At 39.6% G+C, this 25,065-nt stretch overlaps 2 protein-coding genes across 6 annotated transcripts; one reads left to right on the forward strand and one right to left on the reverse strand.

Annotated features, from left to right (window-relative positions):
• Positions 1–25: 25 nt before the first annotated feature.
• UFSP2 (UFM1 specific peptidase 2) lies at positions 26–21,352 on the forward strand. Of its 5 annotated transcripts, XR_005371622.1 has the most exons (14): positions 26–140; positions 3,409–3,477; positions 6,173–6,356; positions 6,657–6,723; positions 9,029–9,186; positions 9,560–9,752; positions 11,619–11,765; positions 14,578–14,742; positions 14,948–15,072; positions 16,626–16,702; positions 17,591–17,715; positions 18,850–18,905; positions 20,349–20,496; positions 21,189–21,334. XR_005371622.1 is itself a non-coding variant. In XM_038560375.1 (13 exons), exons 2-13 carry the CDS (start codon positions 3,414–3,416, stop codon positions 20,407–20,409), a joined length of 1,422 nt encoding a protein of 473 aa, XP_038416303.1. In that variant the 5' UTR covers positions 26–140; positions 3,409–3,413; the 3' UTR covers positions 20,410–21,339. The 5 variants fall into 5 exon arrangements, 3 of the variants coding, with proteins under 3 accessions (XP_038416303.1, XP_038416305.1, XP_038416304.1); XM_038560375.1 differs by having other exon boundaries at positions 20,349–21,339; XR_005371623.1 differs by lacking the exon at positions 18,850–18,905 and having other exon boundaries at positions 27–140.
• A 53-nt stretch (positions 21,353–21,405) lies between these two features.
• ANKRD37 (ankyrin repeat domain 37) lies at positions 21,406–24,779 on the reverse strand. Its single transcript, XM_038560390.1, has 5 exons — positions 24,571–24,779; positions 24,207–24,359; positions 22,869–22,960; positions 22,119–22,322; positions 21,406–21,660 (listed from the first exon to the last, which is right to left on the reverse strand). Coding segments are annotated over exons 1-5 (477 nt in total). The 5' UTR covers positions 24,598–24,779; the 3' UTR covers positions 21,406–21,659.
• Between the last annotated feature and the right edge of the window lie 286 nt (positions 24,780–25,065).

The following is a 25,065-nucleotide window of genomic DNA, read 5'->3' on the forward strand; positions in this document are numbered from 1 at the left end:
CTCGACGTTCCGCGGGGCATGTCGGGAGTTGTAGTCCGCCGTCCCAGGCTCCGCCCCTCGTAACGCCACTTCCGGGCCAGCGCGCTGAGCCCTTGGGCTGACGTGGGCGCCCCCATCATCCCCGCGGCGGAGCCACCGTGGTGAGTACCTGTGCTCGCCAGCGACCCCGCGCTCCCCCTCGGACTCTGGTAGCAGCGGTGGGGCCAAGCCCTTGGAAGGAGCTGGCGCTGGCGGGGCCCGCGGTGGTCTGGGCCGGCTTCCTCTCGGTCGGCCCCAAACAGGCTGGACTAAATGTCCCGGCTCAGCGGGGAGGGGGGCGGGGGCGGTGACCCGGGCGGCCCGCGCCTCCTCCTCCTCAAAAGCACTTCGAGAACCAGGGGCTATTTGGATTCCTCAACGGTTTGAAGAAGTGTCGGCCCGGTTCTCCTAATTGCTCAGCCGGGGCCCTCCAAGCCCTATGGCGGAGGTAGTGTCCTTCAGGGATGCTTTTCTTTGCACCCTGCGCTTCCTCCCAAATTCACATCTCCAGCTTTTAAAGCTGTGTTGCGAGCTCTAGGTCTGTTCCCACTAATTGCACCTTCACTTTGGAGAACTCGTGTGTATTTCAAACTCAGCAGGTTCAAAACTGACTCCCTGTTTCCCGCCTCTCCTCCCCCCCCCATCCCACACACCCGCTCTTCCTCCAGTGAGCCCCATTTTTCGTGACTCCACCGTGTTGTGCAGACCGAAACCCTCGAAATCATCCTTGGCTCTTCCTCTTCTAGACTTCTGAACATCTGAGTGATAATCAGCCCCTGTGCATTCTGTTCTCTGTGTGGCCGGCAATGGTCACTGACTCTGCCCCTGCCATCCCCGTCCTTGCTGCATCAGATCCGAGCATCTGCGGGGGGAGGGGAGGGGGTTGTCTGAAGCATCCTTAGCATCCTTTCCAGCAGATCTTCCCCCAATCTGTGCCCCTGAGTAGAACAGGTTCTCCATCACCACCACCACCACCACCGCCCACCCCACCCCACCCCCGCGGTCTTCCCTTTGAAATTAATACTGATACCTACTTACCCTTCACATCTCAGTTTAAATTTTATTTCCATCTTGGGCAGCCCGGGTGGCACAGTGGTTTAGCACCTGCCTTCGGCCCAGGGCCTGATCCTGGAGACCCGGGATCGAGTCCCATGTCGGGCGCCCTGCATGGAGCCTGCTTCTCCCTCTGCCTGCCTCTCTCTCTCTCTGTGTGTGTGTGTGTGTGTGTGTCTCTCATTAATAAATAAATTAAAAACCTTGGGGAAAAAACATTTAAATTTTATTTCTATCTTTTGTGGGAATCTTCACATTTCTGTGAAATAGTAGATTTTTGCCATTTTACAGAAGAATACAAAGGTGATCAGTTCCGTTGTGCAAAATCATACACAGTTACATTTGCTCCTGCCTGTCTTTTTTAACTTTTGTCGTCGTCCTCAGTATTTTCCATGGTCATTAAAATTTTTTTGCTCCAGACAACCTGGGCGGCTCATTGGATGAGCATCTGCCTTAGGCCCAGGGCCTGATCCCGGGGTCCTGGGATCCAGTCCCTCACCCGCCTCCCCGAGGGAGTCCGCTTCTCCCTCTGCCTGTGTCTCTCATGAATAAATAAATTTTAAAAACTAATTATTTGTATAGTATATACAAATATACCTAATATTTGTATGGTAATATTGTTCTTTATTTAACCAACTTCTTATTGATTAACTATTATTTAGGTGGTTCCTTTTTTTTTTTTTTTTTTTTTGCTATGATGAACAACAGTGGACAAAATTGAAGTTAATTTTTTACGGAATTTTGATTATTTCCTCAGAACAAACATACAGAAATAGAATTGAGGCAAAGGGTATGACCTTTCAACAGATTAGAATTTCTGGAATAAGTAAAAGCAATCATCCTTTAAAAAATGTGGCAGGAGGCACCTGGGTGGCTCAGTTGGTTAAGCATCCAACCTTGATTTCAGCTCAAGTCATGATCTTAAGGTCGTGAGATCAAGCATGGAGCCTGGTTAGGATTTTCTCCCTCTCCCTCTGCTCTTTCCCTCCCTCTAGTGTCTGTCTGTCTGTCTGTCTGTCTCTCTCTGAAAAAAAAAAAAGAAAAGTGACAAGGGTATTGAAAAGAGAAAAATAGTAATGGTACCTACTTCATGATGTTCTGAGGCAGAGGGAGAAACAGGCTCCACATAGGGAACCTGACATGGGACTCGATCCCAGGTCTCCAGGATCATGCCCTGGACTGAAGGCGGCGCTAAACCACTGAGCCACCTGGGCTGCCCCTGTTCTGAGGATTTTTAATAAATGTCCAATCCCTTATCAAGGTACCTTTTACATTTTATGAGATCAGTAATTGTTACTACTTATTCACTTATTTCAAAATAGGATTCTTACTGTGTAGTGTGGTTCTTCAGCCTGATTGAGACCTTTTTTTAGTATCTGATAAAGTCTTGAAACCTCTTAGATGTTCCCTTCCTCTCTCTTTCTCTCCTCAACAAAATGATTCCTGTCATTTGCCATGTCATCAACTACTTGAAACTCAACATATAAACCCACATTAAGAACTACTAAGAGATTCCATTTTACAAGGGCTTTTTCCCTTTATAAGTTGCAAGCATTTTCCTCTGCCTTTAAGTATTCTTCTAAAGCATATGTGTTTTTCATAGCTGCATAATATTCATAATTGTTTTTACTAATCTCCTGTTGCTGACATTTAGTTTAACATCTTTTCACCTGGATCTTTGTTTCCTTCACAGGTTTCCTCAGACTCCATTTCTAAATACAGAATCACTAAGCCAAGAATGTGAATATAAGACTTCTGAGTCTTATGGCCATAATTGCCCTGTGACCACTTCTACAGTTCATATTCCCACCATTAGTTTCCTCTCATTGTCTTGACCATCAGTGTCATCCTATTAGATTCAATGTTCTTGTCCCATTCTAAAACTAGTTCTTTACCATTGATGTTTTCCTGTCATTCTTAAACACATTGCTAAGATTGTAACAAAATTTGTTTAGAATCTTTGGTCCTCAGCCTTTTCACATTAGAATCACTGGCATAGGGAAGTTTTGAGATATCTCTATGCCTGGATTCTCCCCAGATCAATTGATCAGAATCCCTAAAGCAGGATATGTAAGAATACTTACACTTGCAGCCCAAGTGTAAGTAATTTTAAGCTCCTCGGGTGATTTCAATGAGGAACAAAGATTGAGAACCCCTGATTTTGAATTCAGGGTGTTTTATTTTTCTGCATAAAACAAAATCAACTCATGAAATAATTTTTAGAATCAGAATTAACTAATGCCTTAACCCAAACTCAGGTAGAGTCTCATTTGTATGAGGATAAATTTATTTTGTTTTACAAAGGAATTTTGATTCTGTTTGTCTCTGTAATTTCAGAGGCTATGGATATACTCTTCAGAATAAGAGGAGGCCTTGATCTAGCTTTTCAGCTAGCTACTGCTAATGGTAGGTCTGACTAGAAAACTCTCCTTTTTTATTATAAAGTTGATGATGAAATATACTGGGAACTTTTTCATTTTGCAAATGAAACTGAGTGAGAGATAGGATAAATAAATGAAAATCATAGTTAGTAAGCTCTAGAAATTGGATTTAAACTTAGGCACTGTGTTCCAGCACCACCACTAGCCTGTGAGGCTCCTCTGTACAAATTAGAAAAAGATGTCCCCTTTCTTAAAAAAAAATTTACTGCCCACTGGCAGAAAATTGTCAGAATATATATAAATATCCACACTGAGCACAATGTAAATGAGGCATGTAGATTTGTACATTGCACACTTGCACCTATACAAAACTCTGAGTCCCCAGATCCTACACTGTTGGAAGTTATGTTGTTTTGGAATGATGTATGAATTCTATGGGAGAAATATCAGCAGAGTTTGTATAAAGCAGACTCTAGGATGTCTTCCTCTTTCTGACTTGGGCTAAGGCCACAAACAGAAGTAAAGAATATCAGAGGAGGAAGATGAGGAACTGTGTTTGAAAGGTGTTTCATTTGAGATGCCAGAGTATATCAAGTGCAGATTCCCAGCAGGCATCGGGTAACTTGAATCTGAAACTTAGGGGAGTGTGGTCAGGCCTAGAAAGAGAGAATATCTCTGAGGGATGATCGTTAACACTGTGATAATAAAATCACTCCTGAAAAGTATGATCAGTGGTGTCAGAAACCACAGAGAAGTTCAGAAGGATAAGGAATGAAAAGTGCCAGTTCCACTAGCTGGTCATCATTTCCTGGCCCCATGGAAATAGGAAGGGAAAGAATGTAGAATGTTCTTTCTGACTCATCCCTTCATGCTAAATAACTTGTTCTCCGTCTTGGTCCATTCTAGTCCCCACTCCTGATGAATGAAAGTATATCTCTGGGACAGAGACCCAGGCATTATTAAGCTTTCTGGGTGTTTGTAATGTGCCATCAAGATGAGAACCAACTTACAAAGACTAAAACTCATTTTCAGGTCTATCTTGTCAGCAAAGTGTAGTTGTTCGGTAATACGTTACTTGTGTGGTTAATGCCTTATATTTCACAACTTCATATAAATTGAAGATATACTTTATTATATATGACCTTATTGCAAAGTATAATTAATCCAGTAGTTAGTAGATACAATAATGTAATTTCAAATGTAAGCAAGGCCTACAATGCTTTCTACCAAGTAATTAATTTATATGAGTTTGTCTTCCGACTTGATTATATTCCTCCTACAATATTAAACTCTTTCAAACACTCAATGAAGGAAATCATTAATGAGAAAATATAGAGAAAGGAGGTGCTTAACTTTAAAGACATCACAATTTTTTTAGATTACTTTACCTCTTGGTTCTTCAAGGATATACAGAAGATAATCCAGGAATTATGTTTGTCTTTTGTAGTGCAGCTAAGAATCTTTAAATTTGGCTTTCTAAAACATACCAAGATGTCTTAAAATCTAACCTGTTATAAGTAATCTTTTCTCTACCACAACCCTGAGGTATTTATTTATCAAGATATCAATGTGATAGTTAAATAAATATTTTAGCCACAAGGTTAAATAGGTTTAAGATTCAAAAATATAAAGCGAAAATAAATATATATGTATTGTCTTTTTTTAATATATCCTCTTGAGCCATGAAAATGTTTTGCATATTCCAAAAATTGCAGTGAATTAAAAGGAAATCCCTGAAAATGAAGTCAAACAAGTGTCAGGTTAATGACACATTACCAAAAAAAAAACTGTGACTTTAGAATACAGTACTTTGGTTGTACAGTCTTAGTGAGATGTAGTCCAAAGAGAAAAACAACACCAAAAAGATTTAAATTTCATTCAACAGTTTTACTGCTCTAAGTTACATGGTATTTTGAAAGTAATTGGTGTCCTCATACATTGCTGGTGTGACTATAAAATGGCATAGCTCCTTTGGAAAACAGTTTGGCAGTTCCTCAAAAGATTAAATATAGAGTTACCCTGTGACCCAGCAATTCTACTCCTAAGTGATCACCTAAAAGACTTGAAAGCAAATATGCACACAGTAACTTGCACACAAATGTTCATAGCATTATTCATGATAACCAGAAAGCAAAGAAACAATGCATGTGTATATCAGCTTATAAATGGATAAACAAAGTGTGTTGTATCCATTCAAAGGAATATCATTCAGCCATAAAAAGAAATGAAGCACTGATTTATGCAACAATATGAATGAATCTTGAAAGTACTATACAGAGTGAAAGGTAGACATGAAAGGACACATACTGTGTAATTACATTTATAGGAAGTGTCCAGAATAGACAAATTTGTAGAGACAGACAGTAGATTAGTGGTTGCTGTGGGTAAGTGTCAGAGGAATGGGGAGTGAGTGCTGATAAGTGTCAGGTTCTTCTGGGTTGATGACTGTTCTGAAATTAGATAATCATGATTGTAAAACCTTATCAATATGCTAAAAGCAACTGAATTGTATACGTTAAAAGGATGAATTTTGTGGTCTGTGAATTTTATCTCAATTTTTTAAAAAGAAAGGCAAAATGGTTTTTTCATATGATTGAATCCAGAGACTAGTTCATTGGTAGTCAATTTTACTATGTTCTACTTTCATGTGTTTGGAACCATTCATGTTGAAAAGTTTAAAATTTTTCATATTAACTTCTATTTATATTTTTATAATTTAGAAATATTTATCAAGAAAGCACTAAAACATGTGCTGAGTGACCTGTCAACCAAGCTTTCTTCAAATGCCCTTGTGTTCAAAATCTGCCACAGTTCAGTGTACATATGGCCAAACAGTGATATTAACACCATGCCAGGAGAATTGGCTGATAGTTCTCCTTGTAAGAGCATAATGCGCTTTATTCAGTGAGTATGTTTGAAAATTGCTAGAAATGTTTTCAAAATGTCATTTCTTACTGTAAACATCTTTGTCGGGCAGCCCGGGTGGCTCAGCGGTTTAGTACTGCCTTCAGCCCAGGGTGTGATCCTGGAAACCCGGGATCGAGTCCCGTGTTGGGCTTCCTGCATGGAGCCTGCTTCTCCCTCTGCCTGCTTCTCCCTCTGCCTGCTTCTCCCTTTGCCTGTGTCTCTGCCCCTCTCTCTCTCATGAATAAGTAAATAAAATCTTTTTAAAAAAATAAACATCTTTGTGTATTAAACGTTTAGCTTTGAACAGGAGGAAGACACAAAACGAAAATTTATGAGAAAGAAAGACAGAAAGGTACCAGACATGGTAAGCAAGTCACCTGTCTTCTTGGTGTTAAAAATATATAATCCTTTAATTTGGACTGGAGTGATAACTGAGTGATTATTTAATGCAGCTCCCTTATTTTTTACAGATCAGATTATTGAGGTCCAGAAAATGACTAGTCAGAGGTTCTATCTCTGTTGTACTCGTCTAAGATTTTGTTCCATATTAATATGTATCTCAGTACATACCTTTTTGGGGATTCTTTCTTTGCTCCCACAAAAATACACAGCTCGAGAATGTTTACAAATTACTTAAAAATAAATAAAAAGGAATCATCCTGAAACATGACAGTGACACATTATGCTGTGAGAGAGTAAATAATACAGAACTTACTTTTCTTCACATTGTTCTTAGATCTGCTTTTTAACCAGTTATTGAGGACCTGCCAGATGCCACAAACTTGGCAGATCCTGGAGGTAAAAAATGGAGCTACTTCAAAGGAGGAAGTTGTATGAAGTTAATATGACTACAGTGCTTTCTTAGACTGTTATGGGGAAATAGGCTGGACATGATGTTAGAGACGTAGGTGGGGGCCTCTTCAGAGAAGCGGAACTAAGCCAGTAGCTATGGTCATGAAGAGGAGGGAAGGGATACAAGAGATATTTAGGGGATAAATGGATGATACTTGGAAATGAACTGGATAGGGGAATGACCATTTTCTTGCTCTGGTAAAGATGATGGGGAAAGCATGAGGTCAGTTTCCATCATGAGACATCCACATGACCTATTAGATTTACAAATATGAAACGTACGAAAAAACACGTGGGCTGTACATCAAATGATTTCATAATTACCAGTAGTTGGAGCTTGACATTTTGAAGAATACAGGTCAGTTATCTTGTAGGATGTTCCTCAGTTGGGGTTTGTTTTAGGTTTCCTCATCATTAGTTCAGGTAGTACTCTATTGGTAGGAATAAGAAGTAATATCCTGTCCTCTTCACATCATATTAAAGAGGTGTGTGCTGTCAGTCTGCTCCTAGTAGTCATCATGTTAACTCTGATCTCTTAACATGGTGTCTACTGGTTTCCTTCTCTGTGAGGGCACTATTCTTTTCCCTTGTAAGTAGTAAGTATCTCGTGGTAAGATACTTTGAGCTATATATATGTGTGTGTGTATATGTGTGTGTGTGTGTGTGTGTATCTCCTATTCCTCACCAAAGTTTTACCCACCACTTCCAGTATCAACTGATCATTTTTGCCTGAGTCCAACATTAACCTGATGATTACAAAGTGGTGATTTTTCTGTCATTTCCTTCTACATTTATTAGATGACATTACACCATAAAGAAGAGTTGTTGTTCCCTATTTATTATAGGCATGGAAGCATGGGTTTCTATTTTATGCAATGAGTTACTATCTGTTACTCTTACTGGTTATTTGGATGCTCACATTTTCCAAGATTTGGCCAATGAAAGCTTCTTCAAGCTGGCTCCAATGTCCTTCTGATGCTATTTTTGAGTACTTCCTACTTTCTTCCACAAGATGTTCTAGGCACATCATGTACTGTCGATGTTCCAGCTCAGAAATCAGCCATTTCTCCCAGGAGCACGCACATGTATACATACATACCATATGTATATTCATACACACACAATACATTCCTATTTATTTATCTAAATTATATTTCCAATTCTACTTCTCCCTCACACAATTCATAACTTTTTGCCAGTGAGAAACATGGCTTCCAGTATTCTCAATGTTTTGCAAAAAGCAAAAAATTTTGTTCTATTTCTATTTGTTCAAAATAGAAAGTATTTTCTGAGTGGTTACTACGTACCACAGCAAAATCAAACCTACTAATGGTGTTCAGTGTATGTTTATGGTTCTCTTTCTTTAGACCATGGGTTTATAATTCTAATGTATTTTCTAAAGTTCCTTTGGTTTGTGGTTATTGTATCTTGTTTTTGATTTTTTTTAAGTCTGTACAAAAGCAGAATAATATATGAATCCTGGTGAACTTATACCAGTTTTAATGTTTATCAACACACACATGCTCTCTCTCTCTCTCTCACAGCGCACACACACACACACACACACACACACACACACACACAAATGTTTAAAAGTATATTTATCAACACATGGTCAATCTGACTTCATCCTCACTTACCCTCTGCCTCTCCTCAGATTATTTTGAAGCAGAGAAGAGTTGTTTTTTTTAAGATTTGTATTTTTAAGCAATTTACTGTAATACAGCTTTCTGTAGCCCTTAAAAAGTCCTTTTACTCGCCTTTTATATTTAATGTTCAATGTGCTAAAAGTTGACTATTACTGTTTGTCTTTATAGCATCAAATAGTAAATATAGATCTTATGCTGGAAATGTCAACCTCTCTGGGAGCTATAACCCCCATCATTGAAAGAGAAAGTGGAGGACATCACTATGTTAGTATGACTTTACCTGTTGACGTAGTTCTATCTGTTGCTCCAGAAGAAACATGGGGAAAGTAAGTGTTTTGTTCTTCTACTGGCACATTTAAATAAGCACTCCTCCCCAGAGTATTCAGAGCCCATTTTTAAAGATCATGTAGGCATATCCAGAATTGTTGTTATTTTTACTATGATTTATTCCTTGTTTGTTATTAAACTGAGTCATCTAGTAATTAAATGTTTATTTGGAGGAAGTAGAGTAGTATACAAACCTATAGGGTTTTCCCTTTAGCTACACAGAGGAAATACACAGTTTACTTAACTTTGCATAATTTAATAATCTTGGTCTAATCAAGTTTTTTACTGTATTTGGGTTATCTTAACTCTCCACTCTTATTTATCATGGCCACTATAACTTTTGTTAATGCACTCAAATATTTCCCTTCACAGAGTTCGTAAACTTCTAGTTGATGCAATTCATAACCAACTAAGGGATATGGAAAAGTGCCTTTTGAAACATATGAAAGGAACATCTATTGTGGTTCCTGAACCACTGCACTTTCTATTGCCAGGGGAAAACAATCTTGTAACAATTTCATATCCATCAGGAATTCCAGATGGTCAGCTGCAGGCTTATAGAAAGGTAAAACCAATACATTTAACCTTAGAAAAACTATGACCATCATTCATTTTCTATTAAACATTTCTAATAAATAGAAATTCTTTTGTGATTTAATATGAAAGTAGAATCAGACTGCTATTTTTACATGTTACTTAATTTGTGTTGATATGTAACTTTTTAAAAAGTATATTAATGAAAAAATATGCTAAGCCATATGTAACATTTTGATTTCAGACATTCAGTGTAGTTCATATGTTCTGTGAACTTTTTCCATAATGAAATACCGAAATGAAAAGATGCTTACATGCCTGAAGCTGCTGCTGAGTGTTTATAAATAAATTCCTTTTCCCTTCTGTTACTTTCAGATTTGTGAAAGAAACAAGATTACAGTTAGAGAAGGAAAGTTAGGGATCCCTGGGTGGCGCAGCAGTTTGGTGCCTGCCTTTGGCCCAGGGCGCGATCTTGGAGACCTGGGATCGAGTCCCACATCGGGCTCCCGGTGCATGGAGCCTGCTTCTCCCTCTGCCTATGTCTCTGCCTCTCTCTCTCTCTCTCTCTCTGTGACTATCATAAATAAATAAATTGAAAAAATATTTTAAAATATTTTTTAAAGAAAGAAGGAAACTTAGAATTTATAGCTAATTCTGTGTCAGACTTATAATAATACTTCATCCCCCACCTCCCAGTATTATTTGGGTTTTATTAGAGACATTTTGAAAGAAGAATGGTCAACATTCAAAGAACTGAGATTTATTAATGAAATGACTGGTATTGGAGTACATATCTTTGATGTATGGTTTTGCCTGGCACCCATCAAATTATACCATGGGAGCATCTTGCTCATCTGTCCCTGGGAGGAGGTGGAGTACTGTATCCCTCAGCATCGTCTGTTAGTGCTGGTGGAATTGACCTACAAAGGCACCAGATGGTCCCATTCCAACTGAGAGAGGACTTAGGAGATATGAAAAAGAAAATGTCAGGCTTTACAAAGGAACGGTCATGTTTTTATATAGTTGGGAAAATTTTACACGTTTTAAACGTGTATGTGCATTTTAATTTTGATGCCATATTTTTGGTTTCCTACCACCAATTTCTCCTAATTTAATCCCCACCACTTGTATTTGTTAAGTACTCTAATCATGACTTTTCAAAATACTGTCATGCAATTCTGTCATTGTTAATTATAATTTACTCATTCACAAGGCTGTTTCAAAACCAGTCTTTAGCCTGAATGTCTTTTAACAGACTGTGTTATAATAAATAATTAATTTGAAATCATGTTATTTTTCACTCGGACAAATTACAGTCAACCCTTGAATAATACAGGTTTGAACTGCAAGAGTCCACTCATTCACAGATTACTTTCAATAAATACAGTACAGCACTGTAAATGTATTTTCCCTTCCTTATAATTTTCTTAATAACATTTTCTTCTGTAGCTTGCTTTATTATAAGAATACAATATATAATATATAATATAAATGACGACAAAATATGTATTAATCATTAACGTGTATGTTATCAGAAGGCTTCCAGTCAACACTAGGCTATTCATCTTTTGAGGAGTCAAAAGCTAAATGTAGATTTTCGACAGTGTGAGGGGTCAGTGCTTCTGTTCCCTGTATTGTTGAAGGCTCACTGCATTTTCATTTTTTCTGTGTTCCCTTCCAGTTTCTACCCATATCCGTGGAAAAACATTTATAACTCTCATTTGGCTTTAGTTTAAATCTCACCCTCTTTGACCTTTGTGAATTATAAGTGTTTGACAACTTTTATACCAATATATAGGTATCTTTTTTTTATATCTTTAGTTTGAGTTTCTTTACTGATGAGCGAGGAATCTAACATTTAACTTTTTCCTCTTCTATTGATTCTGATTTCATTTAGGAGTTACATGACCTCTTCAATCTGCCTCATGACAGACCGTATTTCAGAAGATCTAATGCCTATCACTTTCCAGATGAACCATACAAAGATGGTTACATTAGAAATCCACATACTTACCTCAATCCACCTAACATAGAGACTGGTATGGTGAGTTTAATAATTATTTATGGAGTCAACTGATCGTCAATGTCAGTGGTATTTTTGTTTGTATCCAGTGGAAGTTTTAAGGATCGATTCAGAATGTATGTCGTCTCTAAAACAAAATTTACCATTCGTTTCTTTTAATAATCATTGCCTAAAATAGCAGTATTCACAATAGTCTAAAAAGATAGGGAATAGATAGTATGTACCACATTTTTCCTACTAAAATCCCATTCCCTAATTTATTTAAAGGCTTATCCCCATTTATTTTCATTCTGATCCTGAGAAATCACACTAATTGAAGAGCATTTTCTCCCCAAAGCATGTTACTGCGCAGCAAGTACCCAGGTGCAAGTGGTGGATCCTCACTTACGGTAGCTCAAATAAGTGGATTGGCGGAGCGTGGGGAGGGGTTCTTTAAGGACATCTCTAGACAGGAAGAAAGGATCTGCTAGGCATTCAAGAACAGGAATACTTGCTCAGCCCAGCCTCTTAGAGCAGAGCAGCCCTGTAACTGGCAGCCTCCTGTCTCAGGTCTCCACTGACTCTTTGGTGACATTTCTACTGCTTTCCAGGGGAATGCTTTGATCCTGACTGGCCTGCTTTTACTCTGTGTTTTCTCAACCTGTTTCCTCATTGTTTCCAACTGTTTCTTACCACCCTCAAAGCTGCTCACTGCCCATATCACTTCAGCTCCATTCCCACCCCATACTGCCTGATTCACTGTACCTCTCAACTTACATTCCCAAGAGGAATTGTCTGTTACGTCATGGCATTTATTCAGTATCTGCTGAGTCTCTATGTGCTTTGTAAGGAAATCTTAAGAATAAAAAATGAATATATGATATCATGTCTACCTAGAGGACTTAAGGGCTCACTTCTAGTCCTGGCCATCAGAGTGCACTGAGGACAGTACCTGTATCCGCAAGAGCTGTGGACAGACCAGCTTCCCACGGAGAGACCCAGGCTGGGCACTTACCATTACATGTGGACAGATGAGTCTCTAGTCAGCACGTCAATGATACTAAATCCTTTCATATATTTTGCTTATGTGGGAGGAAATCCTGGGAGACCTCTTCCTGGTTAAAAATCTTGCTCTGTCACAGTCCTAGAGTCACAGAATACGCAATGCAAAATGTAGAGTCTCTAACAACATAACTCTTGATGGCTTTCTAGTAGATGATTGCATAGATGTCTTCTCTCAGACTGTATTTGGAAGTCCTCTAGATAGGGTAGGTGTATTTATGTAGGTATGTGTATATGTATTTTTACTAATTTCTGACTCTTTTGCCGACTGGCAGAAACAATTTTTATATGATACAGATTCTGAAATTCATTGAGACATGGGCATTTCCTGTGAATGCTATAGAAACCAAAAATGTGGTATTTAAAATGACAAAAATGTATGCTCTCAGTTATGGAGGCCACAAGTCTGAAATCTCTATCAGTAGGCTGAAACTAAGGTGTTAGGGGGGCCACACTCCCTCCAAAGGCTTTGGGGAGAATCCATCCCTTGCCTCTTCCAGCATCTGGTAGCTGCCAGTGCTCCTTGGCTGCATCACTCCCATCAGCCTCTGTGGTCACTTCGCCTCCTCTTCTCCTGTGTCAGATTTCCCTTTCTCCTCCCTCACAAGGATACTTTGTGGTTGCATTTCAGGCCCACCTTGGATAGTCCAGGAAAATTCCCCACATGTTAAGATCTTTAACCACATCTGCAAAGGAATCCCTCCCACCCTTTTTTTTTTTTTTTTTTTTTTTTTTGCCTTTTGATCAGATAAGGTAGACTCCACAGGTTCTAGGGATTAGGACATAGATACCATTTGGGGACCATTTTTCAGCCTACCACAATGTTCTAGTTATAAATTTTCTGTGTGTGCTTGAGAATATATTGTCTAATTGTTGGGTAAGGATTCTATATCTGTCCATGCCTCCTCTTACCTAATTTTTTAAAAAAATAATACCAGTTTGTGGGAAAAAAATTTTAAAAACATATTCTTAACTTTATACTACAATAAAGAAGTTATATGACCTTGGCCTTTATTTAAGGATACTTAAATAGCATTCCTGGGCTGTAATCAATGGCAGATTTACAAAATTGAAGAAATATTCTTCATATATCCCATCATATGGCTCCTTTCATTCTTTTATTCCTTCCTTCTTTCATCATTTATTCAACAAACGTTTATTATCTATTAACCGTTTGCCAGACCCACTGTAGAAGCTTGGGCCCAGAAATAAATAAGATAGTATTTGCTCTTATTTAACTCACATATTAGTGTGGTTAAGCAGAGATTTAAACAGTAGTAAGTGTCAAGTGGTGCTCTGAAAAATAAATAAAGCAGGATAGAATGACAACCAGAGCAGGAGATGGGTGGTGAGGGGGTAAGCGTGCCATTTTTAGGCTGGGTGATCACAGAAGGTTGAGCAGAGACCTGAGTGAAGTAAGGGGCAGAGCTGCAAATTATTTGGGAACAAAGTGTTCCAGGCAGAGGGAACTATAAGGCTTTGACATTAGATTGCCCCTGGTATACCTGAACCTAAAGCAGAGCAAGCAACAGGGAAAGTGGTACAAGATGAAACTGGAGAGGAGGCCAGAGGGCAGGACTTGCCAGGCTTTATAGCCTATGGTAAGGACTTGGAACATTTAATAAAAAAACAAGAAAATATAATGTTCAACTATAGTTTTCTGAAGTCATTTTTGTAAGGAACTAAGGTAACTGTCTAGCTCTGCGAACAGTAAACTTGGCTTGGATGTGTGTATAAAATATGTGTATCTATCCTAAGTTAATATGTTACTATATTTCTTCTTTTTATCTAGATTTATATGGTCCAGGGTATCTATGGCTATCATCACTATATGCAGGATCGGATAGATGACAATGGCTGGGGCTGTGCTTACCGATCTCTGCAGACAATCTGCTCTTGGTTCAAACACCAAGGCTACACAGAGAGATCCATTCCAACACACAGAGAAATTCAGCAGGTACAGAACATGCCACTTAAAGTTATAATCAATTGTACATTTCATTAGCCTTAATATACTATTAATAATTATTATTACCTCATGGTATAGACTTATTTCTGTTTTGAAGCAAAAAAATATACTGGTAATCAGGGAAGAGATCCTAACTGTAGTTTTTAATAGCTGTCTTGTATATGGATCTTTTTGTGTTTTTAAATACACAAAGGCCCTAGTTGATGCCGGGGACAAACCAGCAACATTTGTTGGATCACGACAATGGATTGGATCCATCGAGGTACAGCTGGTACTGAACCAACTGATTGGTGTAACTTCAAAAATATTGTTTGTCAGGTGAGGATACTTTAAGAAATTAGTGAAATCCTTTCAAAACAAGTTTGTCATTTTATTAAAATAAGAGGAAAATTACATATTTCTCTTTCTCTTCCTCCATGCTGTTTTTACTTCCTCTCCTCCATGTTGCCTCATTGCTTTATAAATCTCATTTTTAAACCCTAAATTTTTTGGTTATTTTTTAGAAGACTTTGAGTTGATGAATAAACTTTGTGATATATACTTGCAGGTTGTAGGCTTAATTTTAGCCAGGAAGAAGAAAACTTGGAAATATGTCAATTTTGACTAGAGTTACAGAAAATCGACCTTTTTTTTATCCTTAAGTCCTTAGAAAGTCTTGAAAGAAGAAAATCAAATTTGATCTGTGACTGCTTTTTCTTCTTAAGATGTCAGTAAGCTAATAATGTGTCAAAGTAATATAGTCATTTTTTCCCAATACAGTTTAACCGTAATTCTAGTATTAAAATATGAACATGTGATCTCAGAGCCCTGGGATTGAGCCCTGCATCAGGCTCTAAACTCAGTGTAGAGTCTGCTTGAGATTTTCTCTCCCTCTCCCTCTCTTCCTCCCCACCCCACCCCCACCCTGTATTCTAAATAAATACATCCTTAAAAAAATAAAACTAAAAAATGAGCAAATAGTAACTAAATAATATTGATTTCTATGACAATAGCTAGCTTATTCCTTGTTAGTAACCTTATGTTTTAAATAAGTTTTCTATTATAATAATCTCAATAGATATAGTAACATTATCCTTTTTTGTTCATGTGATTATGTCCAAGAACATATGATTTCACAATTGCAGTTTGGATTTTCTGTGGAAACCAGAACTAACAAATAAATGATAGATTAAGTAGTGAAGCATATGGTGATGAAAGAGTGAACATTTTGGCACATTAAAATTTTGTATGGTACTAAGGATTAGTACCACCCAGCACCTCCAATCTAAAAAATAATCTCCTGTTATCTGGCTATCTTTCTCTCTTCTCAAGAGTACAAATTGTGTAGGACATTGTACTTGAAATGCCAATAATAATATGTTGTACTTGAAAACATATTGCAGTTTCCACTTTGGTGTCACAGATAGTGTCTATTTTAGTCCCAAATCTGTCCTGTCCATGTAGACAGGACAGGGGTGATTGGTCCCAGTCTAAAGAAGAGGAAGTATAGACTGTCTGATGGCAAGAAGACAAGAAGAACCCAGGACTTAAAACTCATTCTTCTGAAATTAAATCCACACATAAGAGCCCCGTGGCCATTGAGGTGACCACTTTCAGTCTTCCGTTAACAAGCAAAGAAGCAAGGTTTTCTAGCTTGCTTTTAGTGGCCTAGCACATTTAGTGGCCTTAAATACTTAGAGAGGTTATGGTGTTTTAAGTTCTTCTCAAGTCAGTTCCCTACTACTTAATGTTAGTTAAATTTATACCGTTTTTTTTTTTTCAATAACCAAAAAACAAAACAAAAAAAACAGTAGAAAACACTGGCTCCCAAACTCCTTATTTGACATAAGTGTGAGAAATCATTCATCTGATGGAAAATGATTTCTTTCTAGCCAAGGTTGTGAAATGGCCTCTCAAGGACGGGAGCTGGCTAATCATTTCCAGACTGAAGGAACTCCAGTCATGATCGGTAAGGTGTTTTGGACATCTTGGGCTCTTTGAGTAAAGGGGAGAATATATAAAATTTATTGTTAATATAAATAATGTCATAATATCAGTCATTTTAAAACATTTTAAAATTAGCTTTTACACCATTAATACTGATCTCTGGATATTTATTTTTCAGTTTGCAAGGTGGGAGGAAAGTTATAAAAAAGATTGTAATAAACAGAAGTAAAAGCTAAGAAGTGCTAACTGTTGAAATACTTAGAGTCAAGAGCAGTATAGAAAAGAGGCCACTCAATTGAGCCAGTTAAGTCATGGTGTTGTCTCTAACTTGGCTGGCTATGTGACATCATATAAATTGCTTCACCTCTCTGGGCTTTATAAATCATTGATCTAAACGCTGATGATTTTGTGAAGAATAAGACTTGATCTGTGATGACAGAGGGCAAACAAACACTGGACTATAAAATATGCAGGCAGACAGATTTTAGCAGAATATCAGAAAGACCTGAACAGGGAGGTGGGCTGTCCCACTGGAGGTACTCAGAGCAGAGGCAGCATTGTCCATATGCTGAGAGAGGCATCACAGCAGTGACTGTGATCCTCATAGCCCTTTCTAAATCCAGTTTAGGTAATTCCATGGATATGGCAGTGGAATATAAACCTGCTATGATTACAAATATGATTGAATCTTTTCTGATTTTAAAGATATAATTCTTTAAAATATCTTCTCAGTATACTTGACATTATCTGTGGTCTTTAGTAATATAAGCTAGTCTATTTTAAGGTGTTAGATCAATTAATTGGCAAAATAATCTTTTTAAATTGAAATTGGAATAGGAAGCTGAGATTCATATATGCCTTTTCATATTTCATATATGCCCTTTCATATTTCATATTTCCCTTGCTATAGGAGGAGGAGTTTTGGCCCACACAATACTAGGAGTGGCATGGAATGAGATTACAGGGCAGATAAAATTTCTGATTTTAGATCCACATTACACAGGCGCTGAAGATCTGCAAGTTATTTTGGAAAAGGTAAGTATCTGTTTAACACAAATTTAGATGCATGGCAAAGAACCTGGAAGAAAAGGAGACCAAAATGGCCATTAACAGAAAGATTATGAAGCAAGGGCTGTGAGCCACACTCGAGGTATTTCCAGGGCTGTGAGTAGTATCCGTCTAGATAGGGAGGACAAACCAAAAAAAAAAAAAAAGAAGATAGGATAAGAGGGAACTAACATGAATTGCAGAGAACAAAATTTAGGTTAGATTTATGAAGACTTTCTTAGTTATTAAACTTAATGGAACAAAGAGTTCATATATTCCTCTGGAGATGTTACAGCTTTGCATAAACAAATGTATTAAAATAGAGTGGATTAAATAACCTTATAATTGTATTATTAGCCAAAAACAAACTAAGCAGTGTGTTAGATATTATGGAGGCTTACCTACTTCTAATTTATTTACATATAGTTTAATCTCATTCTATAAAATATTTGAATTTGAGACAAATTTAAGAGTATTCATTGATACTAATAATATCAGTGAAAGGAGTTATAAATGTAGCTTAATTTATAGGCAACTAATTCTACATGTGAAAACTCATATTGGCAAGTATAATAAGACTTAATTAACTTGAATTTTAACTTCTATATTCTTTGCCAAATATATTAAAATCACAAAAAAATGCATACAACTTTTTCAGCCACAAACCGAGGAATATATCGTACTTTTACCCACTACCCTTCATTTTTCTCATATTGTCACTTAAGTCAGTATCATTAATACCAAGAAATAGCTTTCTCTAAACTTTGACGTTATAATTTAATTAGGTCCTTTTTTTAAAAAAAGCACAATTCTTGAGAAATTACGTGGTTTAGCATTGAAATTCATTGGTGAGACACTTTCAGAAGTTGAAAAGAATGTAACTGCATGAGGTTACCAAAGCCCTAAGGATAAGGGGTTTGAGTATGTGAAGAGCTTTGGGGTGTGTATAGCTGAACTCTTTATAGGCCAGTTTAGTATTTTATCAGCGATAAGACTATAAATACTAACAGGATATAAATGTGTCCTGCATTTTTCTTTCAAAACATTTGGACTTTTAAATCTATGAAATGTTTTTGGCTGGTACATGAAAATGAGATCAGTATTTATTCTCTTTATATGTAGCAAAGTATCCACCTATTCAGCATGAAGTACCTAATATGTGCCATCCACTGTCCAAGGTAATAGGGGCATTACAAAGGTCTTTAAGAAGCTCTCAGTCTAGTGTAGAAGACAGAAGCAATCTAAAAAAGTATTCCCAAGAAAACATATGGTTCTCTAAGGTGGAGTTCACAACAAGGCTGATGCAGTAGGGGGATCCCTTAGAGACAGTGAAAGGACGTCAGACGTGTTCCCAGAACTAAGCAGTCTTAACATGATTAGAGCTGTCGAAGAGGTTTGGCTGGAGGGAGAGGCAAGAACTAAAATTGTGAGCCAGGCAGAGAAAAAGAGCATTTAGATTTTATCTTAGAGGCAATGGGAAGCCTTAATCATTTTAATTAAAAGTGTGATATAGATAATAAAATTACTGCTTTCTGGCTGGTTTAAGGAACTTTGCAGTACATGGAAGTGTGTAGGTAGTGTTTTCTGAAGCAGTTGGATAGAATAAGGCATTGTCCTGGATTACTTTCTCTGTGGATTGTACTGTCCTTCTTTGCTAGTTCTATTTCTGAAGAATTTTCAATGTTAGAAAACCCTTTGCCCTGTTAGCACATAATAAGGCACCATGAAGCCAAGGCCTGGCCATCACTAGAACTATTGACTCTCACTTGACTCAAGAATCTAGAGCAGTGTCTTATAGCCTGGGCTGCTATAACATAACACCATAGCCCAGGTGGCTTAGAAACAATAGAAATTTATTCCTCACAGTTCTGGAGGTGGGGAAACCTAAGGCACCAGCAGATTTGGTCTGGTGAGCCCCACTTACTAGTTCACAGACAGCAGTCTTTTTCACTGTGTCTGCACAAAGTGGAAGGGATCAGGGACCTTTCTGGGGCCTCCTTTAATGAAGGCACGCACTAATCCCATCCATGAGGGCTCCACACTCATGACCTAGTCACCTCCTAAGGGCCCCGCTTCCACATACCATCACCTTAGGTATCAGCCATTAGGTTTCAACATGAATTTTGGAAGGACACAAACATTCAGTCTAGCAAGGGCCCCGTAGGGAAAGTTCTGCCTCTGAGCAACCTGTCTACCGTCTTGTGGAACTTTCCCATTTGAAGTTTCCCACTTTCCCATTTCCCAGACTAGTTGCCTCAAGAAAAAGAGCATGGCTCCTCTATCTATTCTCATCAGTTTCTGGTTTGGGCACCCTCTCTACTCACTTCTCCTTAAAATAATTTGAGTCTGGTTACGTGGAAAAGACCTAAAAGATTAAAACAGATAGTATAAGCCTTTATTCATCCGGAAGAAAACAGATTTTAGCACATTAAATTTATTAGAAAAGCTTTTGCTAAGAAAGATAACAAAAAAAAAAAAAGTACGTATAGAAACAGGTCTCAAAGACGGAAAAAAAACACAAATTTTGTGGTTACGTGGGAACAAGGAAATAGGACTGATGGAGGATTTGACTTTTACTTTCATTTGAACTTTTATAATGTGTATCTTGTTTTTGCAATCAGAAAAACAGAAAACCTAAAGAGCAGCTCTACTCAGCCCTCCAATCTCCACACTACAAAATAAAGCTAACACGCTATCTGCTGTAGAAATCATAAACTTCAGCTCTAGATCACTGCAGAGTACACAGCAGCTTCGGAGTTAGGCGAAAGAGTAAGACCACAGCACTTGTCACTCACTGGGTGGTATTTATTTTAAGAGTTCTGTCTGGCCTCCTCACAAGCAAAGCATTTCATTTCAGAATGCTAGAACTCAGACTAGTCATTAGCTGGGTCTTTAAGAAAATTGACGGCCCTAGAGAAAATTTGATGGACTTTTGTATTCACAGTGAGATTTTTGTTTGAAAGTAATTTTCTCTGCTGGGGAAAAGGATGGAAAAGATTGGAAAGTGGAAGGACAGTGAAGGGCAATTCAAGAGGCCAGCAGATTTCTCCCTGCCACATTTCCTCGTAGCTGAGATGCACATCATGATCCCTAGAACAGCCTTTAATGGATCACAAAAGCAGATTGCCCATTCAACTATTACCTGCCATTGGCTACCAGAATCATAAAACTTAATAAAAGTGTGGTATCTGGAGTAATGTTACCATAACGAAGCTTTTTCTTTTTTTTTTATCATTTTTTTGGTTAAATACTATAGAATTGACTTTTTTTTTTTAACTCTATCTGAAATGGACCCAAGTATATTACTTTTCTGTGCTTTATAGAGTTCAGATCTTTGAGTTATATAGATAGAGTCTTTTCTGGGATCCAGTTGACGGAACAGGATTGTAAAATGTTACTATTTTGATCATGTAATCCTATAATTTAGTAAAAGGTTTTCCTATCCCTTCTCCCAAATCTAGGGCTGGTGTGGATGGAAAGGCCCAGACTTTTGGAACAAAGATGCTTACTATAATTTATGTCTTCCTCAGCGACCAAATATTTTTTAAAGTATCTCAGACTCAAATACTGTAGTAAAGTTGTATTATAAATTTGTTAATAAAGACTAAGTTTAACTTCAGTTAAATCCTGGGTGTAGTCTTGATGGTTTAAAGTACAAGTTTTTTCAAAGGCTGTAGATACTCCACAAAGAAAAGTTTATTCTTCAGACATTCTTTAATAACTTAAAAGACAAAAAGCACACACAACCAAAATATTACAAGCATGTAAAAACATGTATTCTTAAATGTTATCTTCACTTAGAAGAAAGTTTTCCTCCTTCTTAGAAGGAGTTGGGAGATACACCTGGTGAGCCAAAAGCCATAGCTTAGAGCTGAGCAGTAGATCTGCACGGAGTAAAGGCTTTCTTCAGACCTTTTCAGAACCAACATGAATCTGTGATAAAACATAGTGACATTAAAAACTTTTTTAAAAAGGCTTTCTCCCCATCCTTCCATCATGCAGGATGATTTCCTGTTTCTAGAATCAGCAATAGTTACTACAACCAGTATTAAAATGTGTTCTTGAAAATAAAAAGATACACTGAAATAAGACTGCCAATATTGGGGCAGCCCTGGTGGCTCAGCGGTTTAGCGCCGCCTTCAGCCCAGGGCCTGATCCTGGAGACTCCGGATCGAGTCCCACGTTGGGCTCCCTGCATGGAGCCTGCTTTTCCCTCTGCCTGTGTCTCTGCCTCTCTCTCTCTCTCTCTCTGTTCTCTCATGGATAAATAAATAAGATCTTTAATAAAAAAAAAAAAAAAAAAAAAAAGACTGCCAATATCTAAATGAAAAAAATTAACTGTGCTGAATAAGCAATCCCCGAGGGAGGAAGAAAACAACTGAGTTACGTACCAACATTTCCTTTTTCCAGTTGTATTTTCTGCACTTCCAAAACTTCGTTTCTGTCTAAGCACTGGAACACAGTGATCTCTATCGGATCGGTCACTCGATTTTATTGTCTGCATACATTTAATTGTTGTAAGAAACTTGGCACATTCTAGAAATCCACATGCCCACGCAAGATCTTCAGCTGTTTGCCCATTCTTATTACATAAACTGAATTTAAGACAAAAATTGAGTTACATAAAAATTGACAATTGTTTAGCTTTTTTTTTTTTTTTTTAATAATCTCTCTCTACAAAAGAGCTTTGGACTCATACAAATGTTGGTTTCAGAATACAAGCAGTAAAGGAATCCAAGAAATTCCAATATCCCCTCCTATTGCATGCTCAGTGGCTAGCACAGAGTTCAGCACAGTGAACATTCCATTTCTGAATGGATAAAAGTGTGTTCTGTGCTCAATCTAATAAGTAATACAAAGGAAATCAATATGAACTTTTATAGAAGGGATTATCCCAAACCAAACCTAAGACGTAATACTGTCAAAACAGATAAAAAGAACTCCACCTCCGATTGCTAAGGATCCATTTTTTACTAAAATTTAATAGTATTAGGTATTAACAGCCTAAGTTAACATTTAAATAACTAAACGGTCAATTAGGCAAGCATCATTTTTTTTAAAAGTACATAATTATACTTCAGGAGTCTGATTAGCTTAATCCAAGAAAATGTGAAATTTGAAACCACTGATTTTATACTTACTCAATTTGGGCATCACTGGCTACAAGCAGGCTAAGGCATTCCAGACTTCCAACTTTTGCTGCCTTGTGTAGTGGTGCTTCTCCAAAAACATCCTTAAAGATAAGACAGTACATTCTAGGCTCTCCCCAAAACAATTTCTGTGGAAGGTGGCAGGGGAAGTCTAATGACTGTTTAAGTAAGCCAGTGAGAACTACATTCTACTGAAGTTTTTACTTCAAAAAAATTTTTAATAAAGTCCACTTTGTGTTCTGTCAAATGCAAAATTTCCATAAATAAAAACACATGCAGCCACAGCTCCATACATTAAAATTTAAGTGAATAAAAGTGAAGTAGAGTTTTACAGAGATAAAACAGTTTACAATTGATTTTTAAAAATTTTTTTTAACAGTTTGCAATTTAGATTCACCCTACTTTACGGGTCGCCTTGGTGGCTCAATGGCTGAGCGTCTGCCTTCGGCTCAGGGCGTGATCCGGGGGTCCTGGGATGGAGTCCCACATCGGGCTCCCCGCAGGGAGCCTGCTTCTCCCTCTGCCTAAGTGTCTGCCTCTGTGTGTGTCTCATGAATAAATAAATAAAATCTTTAAAAAAAATAAAAGTAAATAAATTCACTCTACTTTAAATTCAATATAAGATCGTAAAGTTCTGCAGAAAGCTCTCATGGTTATGAGTGTGCCTCACAACCGTTATTTAAGTAATTACTGTACTGACCCTTTTAACCTAGTCCTGTAGCAACTGCTCCCTTTGAAATAACTGTAGACCTGTGTGCGCTGTGCAGTGCGGCAGCCGGGAGCCGTACGATGCCTAACGAGCACCTGAAATGTGGCCAGACCAATGTGGCCAGACCGAGCTGAAATGGGCTGTAAATGCAACATACATACCAGGCAGGTCTGAGAAGAAAACGGAAGATGGGGGATCCCAGGGTGGCTCAGCGGTTTGGCGCCTGCCTTTGGCCCAGGTCGTGATCCTGGAGCCCTGGATCGGGTCCCACATCAGGCTCCCGGCATGGAGCCTGCCTGTGTCTCTGCCTGCCTCTCTCTCTTTCATGAATGAATAAATAAATTTAAAAAAAAGATATATGCAATGGTTTTTACACTGCTTGCATATTGAAATATTTAGGTAAATCGACCTAAGTCATAACATTAGCTTCCTGTTCCACCTTCCTAACGTGGCCACGAGAAAATCTCACACCACGGAAGCGTCTCGCTCGAGTATTTCTCTCGGGCACCTGGGCCACGGGCTGACGGAGGCCGAGGGCAGCAGCCCTGGGGCGCCGGCAGCCGTCCGGGCGGCGGTGCGTGGGGGCGGGGGCTCGCGGCCTCGGTCCGTACCCTAGTTACCTGCTGGTTGAGGTCAGCGCCGCTCTGCAGCTGCCACAGAAGAAAGCAAGCAAGGCCGCCCCCCGCGGCCAAGTGGACAGGCGCCTGCTCGCAGGGGTCCGGCGGCGCGTTGACCGAGGCCCCGGCCTCCAGCAGGTGCTGCACGCCATCCACCTGCGGGGGCAGAACCGCGGCTCCAGCTCCCGCGCCCGCCTCGCCCGCGCCCGCGCCCGCGCCCGCGCCCGCCTCGCCCGCGGCGGCACGAACGCCCCCACGCCCCAGATCTAACCGAGGCCTGACCCGGCCGCGCTCGGCGCCAGTCCCCTCGCTACTGCCCCCGACAGACAGACACACGGGCCGCCCGACAGGGAAGGGGCCGTCTCACCTCCGGGTTGCAGTCCAGCAACTGCATCTTCCGCCTGACGCAGAGGACCGGAGGCCCCGGGCCAGTGCAGAGCGGCGGGGCGGTCGCCGCGGGCCGGGAGGTACGAGTGCGCGGCCGGCCCGGAGCCGGGGAATTTAGATTGCCCGGGCCGCGGGCCGCCCCCGCCCCCGCCCCCGGCCGCCGCCCGCGCCCCGCCGCGCCCCGCCGCGCGCCCAGCCCTGCCCTGCCCGCCCCGCGGGAGCCGCACGTACGCAAACACCCGCACGTGTCGCCGCCCGGCCGGCGGGGGAGGCCGGCGGGGGAGGCCGGCGCAGGGCCGCCCGCTGATTGGCCGGCCGGGAGGCGCAGCCCCGCCCACCGCGGGGCGGGGCCCGGAGTGACCCCCGCGGGGCGCCCGTGCGCGTGCGCCGCCGAGGCCGCGGGGCGGCGGGGTCGGGCGGCGGCCATGAGGCGCGCGGAGCTGGACACGTCTCACGGCAGCGGGCCCGGCCCTCT

The sequence above is a fragment of the Canis lupus genome, chromosome 16 (genome assembly GCF_011100685.1).
Source record: "Canis lupus familiaris isolate Mischka breed German Shepherd chromosome 16, alternate assembly UU_Cfam_GSD_1.0, whole genome shotgun sequence".
NCBI classification, from domain to species: domain Eukaryota; kingdom Metazoa; phylum Chordata; class Mammalia; order Carnivora; family Canidae; genus Canis; species Canis lupus.